This window comes from Myotis daubentonii, chromosome 19 (assembly GCF_963259705.1).
Source record: "Myotis daubentonii chromosome 19, mMyoDau2.1, whole genome shotgun sequence".
Classification (NCBI taxonomy): Eukaryota; Metazoa; Chordata; class Mammalia; order Chiroptera; family Vespertilionidae; genus Myotis; species Myotis daubentonii.
In genome coordinates this window covers 22,931,608-22,945,267 of record NC_081858.1, presented here as the reverse complement: position 1 = coordinate 22,945,267, position 13,660 = coordinate 22,931,608, and the positions used below count along the sequence as shown (strand labels likewise).

At 56.9% G+C, this 13,660-nt stretch overlaps 1 protein-coding gene across 5 annotated transcripts in view; it reads left to right on the top strand.

Annotated features, from left to right (window-relative positions):
• WSCD2 (WSC domain containing 2) overlaps positions 1–12,629 on the top strand; it is a 69,154-nt gene extending 56,525 nt beyond the window's left edge. For 4 of the 5 annotated variants that reach the window (XM_059676999.1, XM_059677000.1, XM_059677003.1 and 1 more), the window contains exons 5-9: positions 2,044–2,165; positions 3,421–3,595; positions 4,091–4,255; positions 5,162–5,362; positions 10,635–12,629. In XM_059676999.1, coding sequence (XP_059532982.1) covers positions 2,044–2,165; positions 3,421–3,595; positions 4,091–4,255; positions 5,162–5,362; positions 10,635–10,987 — 1,016 coding nt within the window. In that variant the 3' untranslated portion in view covers positions 10,988–12,629. Of the gene's footprint in view, positions 1–2,043; positions 2,166–3,420; positions 3,596–4,090; positions 4,256–5,161; positions 5,363–6,461; positions 6,827–10,634 lie in introns of those variants that run through there. The other variant, XM_059677004.1, reaches the window with a different exon arrangement.
• The last annotated feature ends 1,031 nt before the right edge of the window (positions 12,630–13,660 follow it).

Here is a 13,660-nt window from a genome sequence, read left to right as displayed (position 1 = left end):
GTATTCTCTTTGAGCCTCACCCGCCTCATCTGTAAAATGGGGGCAATTCCAACCTTTAAAGATTGCTGGGACCCCCTCAGTGAGATCAAATGGGGAAAGCATCCGGCACAGGGCCTGTTATGGAGTGTTTGTAAACACCCCTCCCATCTTCTTGAAATGAAAACTCCTCAATCTATGCTGAGCAACACCCAATTCAGGTTATTTGAATTTGCACAAGCCCACGGGAGCCTGCAGCGGTGCCCGGAAACGGCTGGTTTGAATTCTTCTCAGACAGTTAGGCTCTTTGTGTAATTCCATCTCTCTCTGATTATAGGGAGCTGCTAACAGCTCCCAGCTCGCTGCCTTTCTTCCTCGCCTGCATCTTTAATGCAGTGGAGCTTGGCCTAATTATCGGGTGGGGCGGGGGGAGGAAGGTAGCCTCTTTCAAACCAAGGAGAACTCTTCCACGCCTGCCTTTAAGCTGACGCCTGATGACATTTACTTCATTTTTTTTGTGAAGGCCCAGAACAAAGAGATAATGGGACTTCAGAGGCACTTGTCGCTGGTTCCGGGCTGTTCTTCCTCTGCCCCCAGAAGAGAGAGTTGCTGAACAGTTGCTCTGCTCGCCTCTCGCTCATAAAACCCCCAAGCCGCGGAGGTCAGGCCCCGTCTCAGCTAGCCTGGCAGTGAGGAGCTGGCTCTGTCAGAATGTGGGGCATGGGCCCTTGTGATCCTCAGGCCCCTGCGGTGGGGCCTGAGAGGGTTTCTGGGAAATGCACGGGGCCGGCACGGGATCCCTGGGGCTCCACCACGTGAGAAGCGGCAGGCCTCCCGCAGAACAGCAGAGAGGTGGAAACTAGGATGTGATGTCAGACAAGATTGGGGTCAAAGCCCAGCTCTGTTCCTCGCTCGCTGAGGGACTTGGAAAAGTGATGGAGCCGTGTCACATCTCAGGGTCTCTGTCTGCAAAGCAGGATCAGAGTGTCCCCTGCCTCACAGGTTGCATTGAGGATTCGTTCCGATACAGTGTGTGCAACATCCTTGGCACCAGTGACACTCACACTGCACCAACCGCGCCCCTTGTTTTACGTGAAAGCTGTGCTTCTAGAAAGGGATGTGCAGCTCAGAGTTCTGAAAACAACCGAGCCGTTTTAAATGGGCCTCATGAACCTTTCAATAAATTTGACTGGGGCCACTTTTTTTTGTAGTTTGTCTTTATTATATTAAAATCTACATATTCACCGCAGAAAAGTCTTACAAAAAAGTTGGGAATAAAAATTGCCTATAATCCTACTTCTTATCACTCAAGAGCCCTCCAGGGAAACAGAACCAGAAGGAGGTTAGGTAGGTGGAAAGACACACAGATGGAAGGATAGAATGTGTTTATATTTATTTAAGGAAGCTGGCGAGTCCAAAAGCTGTAGGGCAGACCAGCAGGCTGGCAGTGCAGGCAGGAGCTAATGCTGCCGTCTCAAGGCAGAAGTCCTCTGAGAAACATGTTTGGCTCTTAAGGCCTTCAACTGATTAGGTGAGGCTCACCCACTCCTTGGAAGGAAGCCTCCTTACAGTCAACTAACTGGGATATTTCCAAATGGGGTTATTTTAAAGGGAGTCGCTCCCACATCATTCCCTTGCAGCCTGCAGGTGCTCAGCACTGGGTGGGGTTTTCTCCCTAAACCCCTAGGTGATGGGAGGAGAGGGCTACCCTGGTGCTGTGAGGAGAGGCAGGACAAACCTGGGCCCTTTGCTGCCCTCCCTCCCGTCAACCCTCCCTGGCATCTCTCAGCTCCCTGAACGGGGAGTTGCCGTAGTTGAAAATGGGGAAGCGAGACCTAGGTGTGCTGACAAAGAAGCGGGGGTGATGTGGCCCCATGACCGGGATTGCTGACGGATGCGCAGGTGGAGGAGGGCATTGAGCTGTCTAGCTCGTTAGTCTCCGTTTTGCTTCGCTGTGCGATCTCGGGCAAGACTTCTGCCTTCTCTGGGCTCTCGTTTAAAAGTGCTTCTGTCAGAGGTGGTTCTCCCAGCCTAGATCTGACGACCCGTTTCCCTCTGGCTCTGCAGATGGAAGCGCGGTCTTCCGAGGCTGCTTCCGCAGGCCCCACAACCTCTCCCTGGCCCTGCCCGTGACGGCCGCCATGCCAAACATGTCCGTGGACAAGTGCGTGGACCTCTGCACAGAGAAGGTGAGACGGGGGGCCCAGGGAGGGGCGGTGTGGAACGGCTGGAGGAACAGGATGCTGGGCTGGAGAGGGATCCTGTGACCCGTGACGTGGGAGAGGGGTGTGCCCGTGTCATCTGTCCCCAAGGTGGAGTTACACGGGTCAGTTTCTCTCGCAATAGTGAGGAATACTCGGGAATGAACTGGGCCTAAAAGCATGGCCTTCGGAAGGTAAAGGCAGGGATAGTCCCACCTTGGGACGGACTGAGTTCCCGTCACTGCTAAGAGGGACACCAAACCTACACCGGTAAAACTCGCTGGACCCAGCCTTGTAGGAGCGACCTTGGCTCGTTACCAGGTTATTCCTGGGCCAGCTTCCGGGGGAAATTCGGCTGTCGGGTTTGAGTAGAAACAGACTGAACAATGGACAGTCAGTCCCCTGCCCTCCGAATCTCAGGTCGTCCTGCTCCCACTTCGCTGTCCCATAGAACAAACAAGGCCATTAGGAGCCGCTCTCCCAGCGAAGACTGTGGTCCACACAGGTCCCAGGATCCTCTTCGGCCTGAAAGCGTGGATCCAGGCAGCTTTCCCCGAGGCGTGGGTTCTGTCTCACCGTCAGGCCAGGGACATGGACCGTGGCGGGTGACACGCCGTGAGAAAGGCATTTACTTCTCAGTTTTCTTTCCAGTTCCTCCAGGAGAAAGCTCATCTCAGTGCTGAAGTGTCTTGAACACGCTCTACCCTCAACTAATCTCCCTTTTGCAGGAAAAATGGAGCCGACGCAGGGCTCAGTCTTGGCAGGCGGAAGGTCTTAGTGAGAACTTAATTACACTGTTGTGTGTGCATCGTATTTGCATTTATAGTATGGAAACCATGGAAGCCGTGGGAGTGGTACAAGCTTCCTTGGAAATTTAAGTCCCAAAAAGTGAGTGGACTGAAAGGAGATAAACAAACAAATAAATAAATAACAGGGAAACAACAGAAAATGGTCACCATTAAAGCGGCGGGTATGTTAATTAGCTTGATTGTGATGATTAATTCACCACGTATACATCATCTTAAAGACATACTATTTTTGTTTGTCAGTTATACCTCAGTAAAGCTGGAAGAATACCATAGTGCAGGAGGTGCACAGACGGGGCCACGTTGTGAAAGTGGGGTTCACTCATGAAGTTTCGGGATCCTCAGTTGGGGAGAGGGATGGAGACAGGAAGACTCGGCTGCTCCGTGTCCAGGGGTTTAGCAGAGTTCTTCCTCATCCTCTCCTTCTCCCGACCCAGGAGTACCCGCTGGCAGCCCTTGCAGGCACCGCCTGCCACTGTGGCTTCCCCACCACGCGATTCCCCCTGCACGAGAGAGAAGACGAACAGCTGTGTGCCCAGAAGTGCAGCGCGGAGGAGTTTGAGAGCTGCGGGACCCCCAGTTACTTCATCGTGTACCAGACGCAGGTGCAGGGTAAGCCAGGCCTCCCCTAGCGACCCTGCGTGTTCTCCCAGGGCCTCCCTCCCAGAGGTGCCCAGGACAGTCCACTTCACACAGCCCATACTGTGCAGGCCAGAGGGTAGAGGCGGAGGCCGGAGGGTGGAGGGCAGGGGCAGGGCTGGTGACCTTGACCGGGCTTAGAGATCCTGGATGGGCCACAGAGGGAGACCCAGGCAAGGGGGGTGGGTTCCAAGGACCCTAAACTCTATCCCTCATACTGCAAACCTCCTTCGTAGCTTTTTTCTTGAAATGGTGACTGTGGCATTGAGTGGGAACGCATCCGGGCTGGGAGGGGGAGGCCTGGGTCTCCAACACAGACCCACTGCGTGATCTTACAGATGGGGAAACTGAGGCCCAGAAGAGGTTCCATCATGTGCACTGGGTCGAACAGCTAGGAAGTGGCAGGGGTGGGACTCACACCCAGGCTTCATCTGCCCCTGACCCCTGCTCATGCCCTGCTCTTTGCAGACAACCGCTGCATGGACAGAAGGTTCCTCCCAGCCAAGTCCAAGCAGCTCATCGCTCTGGCCAGCTTCCCAGGTGCCGGCAACACGTGGGCTCGCCACCTCATCGAGCTGGCCACCGGCTTCTACACCGGCAGCTACTACTTCGATGGTTCTCTCTACAACAAAGGTGAGGAGGCTGCCTGGGCTCCAAAGGGCACACTGGGAGGCCATGGGACTACCCTTCCTGAGCACCTACTGTGTGCTGCTCAGCTCAACCAAGCATGTTTATTGAGACCTACTATGTGCTTGGTACCTTCCCTTTGCTTAGGTCACTGCAGACATTCCTTGAACACCTAATCTGTGCAGGTACCTCAACACAGACATTTACTGACCAGCAACTCTGAGCTGTGCACAGAGATCCAATAACTCTGTTCACTTTGGGGACATTGATTACCTACTGCTATTTGTCAGGGAATCCAAGATTGTCACAAATTGTAGAAGGGTCCTTGCGGATCATTTGGTTCATGGATCCAGAGTGGTTTCTTCTCATGTGTCAGTTCCAGTGAATCCCTGCTTTAGGACGATGTGTTGAGAAGGATTCTGAGCTTCTGTTCTCCAGGAACAAAGTGCCTTAATCTAGTAGTGATGCCTGTTGAGGGTGTAGAAGGAGGAATGGCCTACTTGCCAGGTACAGACCTTCTGCGCACACCCCCCAAAGTATATAAATCACTTGTCACACACAGCACTGGGCCCATGGTAGACATTCAATAAATGCCAACAATTATTAGTATTAATAGCGACATGAATATATGAGTAATAATGAGGGCCATGATGGAGTGCCCTGGGTAGAGGAACATAAAGGAGAAGGATACCTAAGTCAACCAGAGACCTTGCAAATCATTTTATCCCTAGTTCCCTTCCCAGTGCCTCGCACATAGTAGGTGCTCAATAAACATGTAAGAGAATGAAGGCCTTCACAAGTGAATGTATGAGACTCCCGAAGGGGCCCAGCAGGGGGGCAGGGTGGGTTTCTTTTCCCCCCCTCTCACCTGCCACGTGTCCTCCTCCCCCCACCCCCGCTCCCCATGGCAAGGGTTTAAAGGTGAGCGGGACCACTGGCGCAGCGGGAGGACCATCTGCATCAAGACACACGAGAGCGGCCAGAAGGAGATTGAGGCCTTCGATGCTGCCATCCTGCTCATCCGCAACCCCTACAAGGCCCTCATGGCGGAGTTCAACCGCAAGTACGGCGGCCACATCGGCTTCGCTGCGCATGCGCACTGGAAGGGCAAAGGTATGACTAGAGAGAGGAGGGGTGCAGAGGAGAGGGGTCCTGGGGTGCAGCGGGCAGTGCACTGGGCCAGTGCTGTCTCCTGCGAGGAGTCCAGGAGTGCCTCCTTGAGGGCATGCATGAGACTCCAGACCCTCAGCTTCTAGTGCTCTTCCCACATCCCACCCTTCTGCTAGCATCACCCTCTGGGAATTAGGCTGGGATGCTCCAGTGGTTAAGGACATGGTTGTGGAGCAAGACACCCCTGGGTTCTAATCCCAGCTCCATCACTTCCTGGATAAGCTCCCCCACCGCCCTGAATTCAGATCATCCCATCTGTAACATGAGGGCAGCTCTACAAGTTTAACCCTGCAAGCCACTCAGTAGATGTGACCCATGATGCATTATGGAAATGGAGACCCTCAGGTTGATGTGATCTGATTGATGGGAGGAGGAGGAGGTTCAAGAGTCAGGAGACCCAAATCCAGACCAAGGTCAACGGCTAAGTGGCCCTGAGGTCGCCCATGAGGTCCTGAGGGGTCACTTTGATGAACAAGCCCAACAGCTCTGGGTTGGGAGGCTCAGAGTGGTTAAGTGTCTGGCCCCCAGGTCACACAGCTGGAAAGTGGCAGTGTTGGCCCCCCAACCACCGAACTTCATTAAGATGACCTGGGTTTGAGAGTCAACTCTGACGTTGTGAGAAGGTGGCTGCTGCGTGGACGGATGTCTCAGTGTGGGGTGGGTGGCAGCCCAGGGTCGTGGTGAGAACGTTGAGGTCTGACCCAATGTCTGCCGTCTTGAGTACCCTTAACCCTACTGGGTCTCAAACGCCCCTATCAGTTAGCACCTGTAGCTCCATGGTGGTAAAGAGAATCACATCAATTCTCCCACAATTAACCCATTTTACAAATGGGACAAGCTACGTTCAGGGAGGCCAAGGAGCCTTTTCAGGAAGTCCCGGGAGCTGGGGTTTGGATCCCAAGGCATCTTCCTCCAGGGCCCTTGCTCTTAACCACTGTGCTAATCCTCGGTGGTGGATTCAATGAAATATCGGTGGTTAGGACTCACCCAGTTTAGAGCCCCTGTAAATGCAAGCTCTCCGCCCCCCCCCCATGCCCCCTAGAATTCATCCAGGAACGAGGCTGTTCCAGCCCCAAGTCAGGAGGGATGCTTCCGGCTCCTCCCAGCCCTCCCCCGACTCCCAGCTGCTCCGAAGCTCTGGTCCCTCCCGAGAGGACTGGAGCCTGGCAGAATGTAGCGGACTCGGCATCCACCAATCACACCCTCGATGTTGATGTTGTTGATTAAAACCCTCCGGACTGACCAGCCATGCCCTGGTTCCTGTTCACCCATCTGTCCCTCTCTCCGCCTTGCTTCCCCGCTCAGCGAGGGGATGAAAACTTGGACAGGTGGTGGCATTTGTTCTATTGTTCCCAGGAGCAAAGAGGCCTCTGAATTATTTATTTGTAGAACAATTGCAAGGGAGCACTCACCGGCCAGGGCCAGGCGGGAAAGTCTGCAGATGCAAATGGCAGGCACCTGTCCTGGGAACAGACCCTCTGCTTGCCGAGCTGGAGGGGACCTGAGAGATCTGAGCCCTGTGGTCCTCAGCCCGGCTGCGCATCCGAATCCCCAGAGGAGTGTGGGAAAATCCGTGCTCAGGCTGCGCCCGGGGCCGTGACTGCATTGCAACCCGGGCATCAGCATTTGTAAAGCTCCCAGCTGCTTCCAGTGTTCAGGCGGGACTGAGAACCCTGCCTCATCCTCTGTTTATTAACGGGGAAACTGAGGCCCAGAGAGAGGCGGGGGCCTGCCAAGGTCCTGCCGCCCAAGTGAAAAGGGGGGACTCCCTTGAGAAGCTCAGGGGGATGCAGGCAACTTAGCCTTCATTATCTCATTTAAACCATCTAACGGCTGACGAGGTAAGAAAGGCGCCATAATCACCCTTCATTTCACAGGTGAGACACCATCGCAGGGAGGAAGTCATGTGGCTGAGGCCCCTGGTGTAGACTGAGCTGGGTGCTGACCAGCTACCAGGCTCTTTCTTGCCCGGGGCATTGCTGACCTGGCGCCCAGAGCTTCTCCTCTCCTGGCATAGGCCAGTGTCTCGGGTTCAGACCATTTTAAAGGGGCCGCCTTCCCTCTTTTTCCTCATTCAGGACTGCTGGGAGCTTTAAAAAGAGAGAAGGGATGGTTAGGATTGGCTAAGCCTGGAAGGTTCGGGGGGTGAGAGAGTGGGGGGTTTCAGCACACACATCTCATGTTGGGGTTCTGGGGTCCCCATATGAGTCTGGAATTGAGGGGGAACCTTCCCCTCCAAGCCTGACTCAGGTCCTCCAGAGCTCTGGCCCAGAGCCTTCCTCAAAGAACCAAGCCCCACAGCCCACACCCACCCTCTCTCTCATTTGGGTTTGCATCTGGCACTTGGGTTTGAGACCCTCACTTTTGGGCCCGGCACCAGCCATGTCAGGATCACTTGGGAGCCCGTTAGAACAGCAGGTTCTGCCCCTGGCCTGCTGAGTCAGAACTCCGGGGAGGCCCGGCCACCACCTGTGTTTCAGCGACCCCTCCCGGTGTTTCCGACGCGCCCTCCGGTTTTCCAGCCGCTGCTTCACATCCTTGCTGCTCCAACAGTGGCCTGTCAGCCAGTGGCATCGACTTCACTGGGGTTTTTGGAAAAGCAAATCTCAACCCCTCTCCCCCGCCCAGTCTTACTGGATCCAAATCAGCATTTTAATGAGAAGCTTCATGCGCACTTGAAAGTTTGAGAGTCTCTGCTTTAGGATGCCCTCAGCCTTGAGTGTGAGGGTCACCTCCCTCAGGGCAGAGGTCACCCCGCTGTTGAGCATGTCCATCCCACCCGGCCTGTGTCCCCTCCGGGTTAGAGCTGGGTTGAGGCTCCTATAATGCCCCCCCCCCCGCCCCCCGGTTGGTTCCATAACATTAATTTTACAGTGTCCCTGGAGTGGGTCCAAAGCAAAGTTTTATGTGCTGTGATTACACAAGGTGAATTGTCCTGAGTCTGCTTAATGAAACAGGGCCTGTGCTTAATGATTCCACGGGGAACTGAGTCCAGTGAAGCTATTAATCAGGCCCTGTTCCTCCCATCCACAGGAAGGGGGAGCCGAGTGGCCAGGCCCACGTGCGCGACAGTTCCGGCGCAACCGGCCCCCGTGACCAGTGGTCCGTGGCTCAGTGAGCCTTCGTTGCCCAGCTTGAAGGCAGCAATCCATTGCTGGAAACCCTGAGCTAATCAAGGCTTTTGTTTTTTATTTTTATCCTCCTTTCTAACAAAGTAGCTTTAAGTGAGGGATCTGTGCCAGGGGGGCGGATACAGCTGCTGCCCAGACTGCCTGGATATCACATGTGGTCTTGGGGGGAAGCTCTGACCTAAATGATGGGGCCTGGGGGGCACCTCAGAGATGCTGGGGGCCAACATTTCTCTCCTGTATCCCAGGCCCTGGGTCAGGGCCTTGGTAAATCTCACTCCATTTCATCTGCACAGCATCTAGGACGCAGGTCCAGCACAGTCACCGTTTCACAGATGGGTAAACTGAGGCTCAAGGACATCAACTAATGTCCCCAAGGTCACACAGCTAACGTGGAGAGGAGCTGGGTTTTGAACGCAGGCAGTCTGACTGCAAAGTCGTCATAGACAACATCGGGAGAGAAGAGCGCCTGAGCTGAAAAGATCAGGAGCTCAGAGGGTTTGCTAGGAGGGCAGGAGCCAGGCTCAGCCTAGGGTGGATGTGGGTTCGAATCCTGCCTTGGATACACTGTGTGGCTTTGTGCTTTGCGCTTCCGCTCTCTCCCCTGTGTGTAAAATGGGGCTAGTACTAGGAATCCCTACTCTTCAGGCTCCTTGTGGGCACTCATGAGGTAATGCCTGCACATTGCCCAACACAGCCCTGACTCACAGTGGGTGCTTAGGCCACACACGTTCGCGTCCCACGGAGGTGTGCAACCAACAAGGAGGCCAACCCGCTGCGGGACCCGGCCACCACGCCCCTCCCTTTTCCTTGAGGACCACCCTGCAGCCCTCTTCCAGCGACCGCTGGCGATGGTCAGAGTGGCCAGGCCCGGGGTCGGGATCTGTGTGTCCCGGTGACTGAGTGCTGTCTCCATCCCCAGGGGCTTCTGCCACGGGAGCGGCAGTTGTCCTGAGTCACCGGGGATGCTGGGAGGTGACTCGGGAGCGGGGAAATTCTAAAAAAAAAAAAAAAACAGTGAAACAGACTATGTTCATGCTAAATTTTCTCTAATCACCCAGATACATCTGGTCTCAACCCATTATAACAGTGTAGGCCCAATTAGCCAGATACATTGTAAATAATCTATTTTAGGGATAAAGAATATCCTTCTCACCAGCATAAATACTTCCCCAGCAGTCAGGGTGTGCCAGCAGGAGCTCTGGGGGAGCGGGAGCCCCACCACAGGGCCTGGTGTCTTCTGCAGACAAAGAGGAGTCCTTTATCACAACTCGGGCGGGCGGCTGGGAATTTCAGTTCCTCTCAAGAACTATTTATTGAGCCCCTGCTGGGTGGGAGGCAGTGGGAGAATGTAGGGGCGAGGCTGCTGGTGCCTTCGAAATAACAAAAGAGCAAGATCAGAACCTGGAATCAGCCAGGCCTGGTCTGGATGGTGCTCCCTGGCCGCGTGGCCTTGGGCAAATCACTTCACCTCTCTGGGCCTCAGTTTACCCAATGGTGATAGTGAAGAGTAGTCCTTTCCTTCCAGGGTGGTCGTCAGGAAGCACTGAGATCACGGGGATCCATCACCCGGCAAGGGGTGCTGATTTAGTTATTAAGAACCATCTGGGCTCCCCAGCAGGGCCTAGGAGACTCACTGACACTCCTTCAATAAACATTTCCTTCTGGAGGGAGGACCTGGCGTTGTCCTCGTGGAAAGCAGTGGGTCTGGCTTCAGGGTTTCGGAGAGCCTGCCCCATGGTTCTCCAGCTGGGGCTGGCCTCCCTCCCTCTGTCCCAGCATCCTCCTGGGCTGGCCTCCCTCCCTCTGTCCCAGCCTCCTCCTGGGCTGGCCTCCCTTTCTCTGTCTCAGCCTCCTCCTGGCTGGCCTCCCTTCCTCCCTCCCCAGCATCAAGTCAGACGATCCCCAAAATACCTTCCCAATTTTGGTGACAGTCCATCCTGTCCTTTTACAAACCTAGCAAGGGGAGTGTGGAGATCTACCAGGAGTTGAGGTGTTCTCACTGCTATGAGTGACAGCGACCACTTGGACCCGGGTCCCGGGAGCCCCTCCGCCCTCTGACTCGGCCCTTCCTCCTCTCTCCACAGAGTGGCCCGAGTTCGTGAGGAACTATGCCCCGTGGTGGGCCACGCACACGCTGGACTGGCTCAAGTTCGGCAAGAAGGTGCTGGTGGTGCACTTCGAGGACCTGAAGCAGGACCTGTTCGTGCAGCTGGGCCGGATGGTCCGCCTGCTGGGCGTGGCCGTCCGCGAGGACCGGCTGCTGTGCGTGGAGAGCCAGAAGGACGGCAACTTCAAGCGCTCGGGGCTGCGCAAGCTGGAGTATGACCCCTACACGGCGGACATGCGGAGGACCATCCAGGCCTACATCAAGCTGGTGGACGCGGCCCTGAAGGGGCGGAACCTCACGGGCGTGCCCGACGACTACTACCCCAGATGATGGGCCCACCGGGAGGGGCCTCGAGACCCCTGGGGACCCCGCCCACCCGTCTGGCCCCTTTTTGGTCTGGGGACAGCCCCCTCGGCTGCTGCTGGCCTTCAGCGCGTTTCCTGCGTGACACAGGAGCCTCAGGGGACAGCCACCTGCTCACAGCCCTTCACAGCCCAGGAGGCCCCTGATGGGGGGGAGCCCCAGCCACACAGGCTTCTGTCTCCCACGGCCCTGCCCCCACCACTCTGGTTCACCCCGTGGGAGGGCGGGCTCCTGCGTGTCCCGGAGACGCGGGTGCCTCCCACGGTGCTGAGGACCTGGATGCTGGGAAAGGTGCCCCCGGCGCTCCGTCCCCCGGGGCTGGGCTCTCGCGGGCTCTTCTCTCCACCAAACAGCAGCGAGCAGCCCTGGGTTCATCGGGCCACTTGCGGGGGAGAAGGGTCGCTGGAGGTTTCTCTCTAGCGTCCAGTTTCTGACACTCCCAGTGGGTGGGGGAGCCCCAGTGCTCGCAGGAAGTTCACCGGCACCACCAGGTGGGGCCCTGCATCACGAGCCCACCCCCAGGTCACACTGCTCCTGAGATGGAGCTAAGGTCAAATTCTGCCCTTTCCTCCCCCACTGGGCCCAGGAGGTGACCTGGGGATCCCTGGTCCCACGTCCAGGGTTCTCCGGGCACCAACAGTTAGCCCAGCAGATGGCCGAGGGGCCGTGCAGACTCAGTAAGAACGAGAGCCCCGTCACAGTGGCTCCACCGCGGGTGCGGCACATGGAGCTCACACTGCCTCTAACCCCCGCCGCCGGGGCCTGCGCTCTCCAGCGAGAGAGCAAGGGTGCTCCCGACCAGGCGGGGCCAGACCCAAAAGAGACTCAGCTCCCTTCCCGCACCATCGGCCTCCCGTGATCACAGTCCCAAAGGGGTGGCTTCCCTCTCGAGGCCTTTGAGGAATGAAGCGAATGCGATGGCTCTTCACTTCCGCACAGACGCCGCTCCCCGAAGCTGAGACATCAAACCAAAGGATTCCTGGGGACCCCGTGTCCCCGATCCTCGATCTTCGAAAGCATGGATCCAGGATCCCTCTGCTTCCCCACCTGGGAGACCAGCGGCTTCCCACCTGCGCTCCTGCACCGCCCCCATCACGTAGATGCAAAAGCCATAGGTCACAGCTCTTCACTGTTCTGTCCGGAGCACCCCCTCCCCAGCAGCCCCCCTGAAGCCTTGGGGTGCAAGGACAGGCTCACTCCCAAATAGCCAGGAGGCCATGGAGAAGGCGAGTGTAAAGAGATATATTTTTTTAAGAGGAATATGACTAATACATTCTGCCCCCTGGAAGCCGGCCATGCAAAGCAAAGGAGCCAGGGGCTCAGACCTGGGATTCTCATCCTGAGCCCCTCCCCTGTTGGCTGTGGACGACCCCAGGGCCCCCCCCCCCCCCAGGGGCTCTGAATGTATTTTGTACCGCGTTTCTTTACCCCAGGCTCATGTCTAGTCTTTGGGGAAGCCTCCCCCGCTCCCACCCACAGGCCAGCTCGCTCTGGGAGCCTCTGGGTCATGGCCTGGGCCGCTCTTGGCCGGCGGTCACCTCGGGCCACGGGCCTCTGTCTGAAGATTCCTCAGGTCAACACCATCATTAAAAGTGAGTTTTGTTGAGAATTCCACCCGTGGCAGAGTGTTGTGTAAGGCGCGCTCACAGTGGGGTGTTCTTCTGGGGTGCACAACCGTTTGTCTGGGTGACTCTGGAACTGCCTGTGGAGAACCGTGCGCCTCTGTGTGTGACACTGTCCCGAGGCTCCCCCCCCCCCCACACACAGCACAGGTGCGCCAAGAGCCCGTTTCTGGGGTGTGCGTGGGTTCCTGTGTGTGGAGTCACACACGCGTGGAGGAGGAAATGCCGGTGTGTGTGAACCTGGGCATGGGAAGGTGCCTGTGGAGGGACGTCTTCTACCCGGGCCTTTTGGCCGTGGTGTGTGGTGGGGAGGGGGGGGTGGACAGGGAGAGGTGTGGGGGTACGGGGGCAAGGGGTACTAGAGTGAGGTGTCAGTGCCCCTGCTTGGAAGCCACTGAGAGGCAAAGAGTCAGAAAAGGCCCTCCATTCCCAGGTGGGCGGTGAGTCTCTGTGTCCACACCTCCCAGTGCCCCGGAGGGAGGGCCTGCCTCTGTCCGCACAGGCAGAGGGCCTCTGTGGGAAGGGGCCGCGGCCCCGGGCACTGCTCGCAGCCACATGGACAGTGGGGGAGAGGGCGGTCAGCCGCTGGGACAGGCAGGGGGAAGGGGAGCCCGGACTGGGAGGGGGGGTGGAGGTCTGGAAAGGAGGACCTCAGGAAGGGGAGAGTGGGGTGCTGTTCCAGGATCCAGGGAGGGCCCTCCTCCTCTGGGGGCTTCTGTTGGCCCCACAAGTCCTTCTGTGGTAATCCACTGGGCCCCAGGCTAACCTCTGACCCCCGTCTCACATCTGGACTCTGGTCCCAGCCTGAGCCTGAACCAGTATGCCCAGTCTGACCTGGTCCCAGATGACTGATCCTGAGTCACAACAAAGCTGGAATCCTGATCACAGACTGAGCCCTGATCCCCCCAGGGACCCGGCCTCAGTTCCCTCCCCACTTCTCTGGCGCATTGCTCTGCCCCCTCCCCCGCTCTCCCTCTCTCACCATGTTCCTTCCCATTGCCCCTCTCTGTTTCCCTTC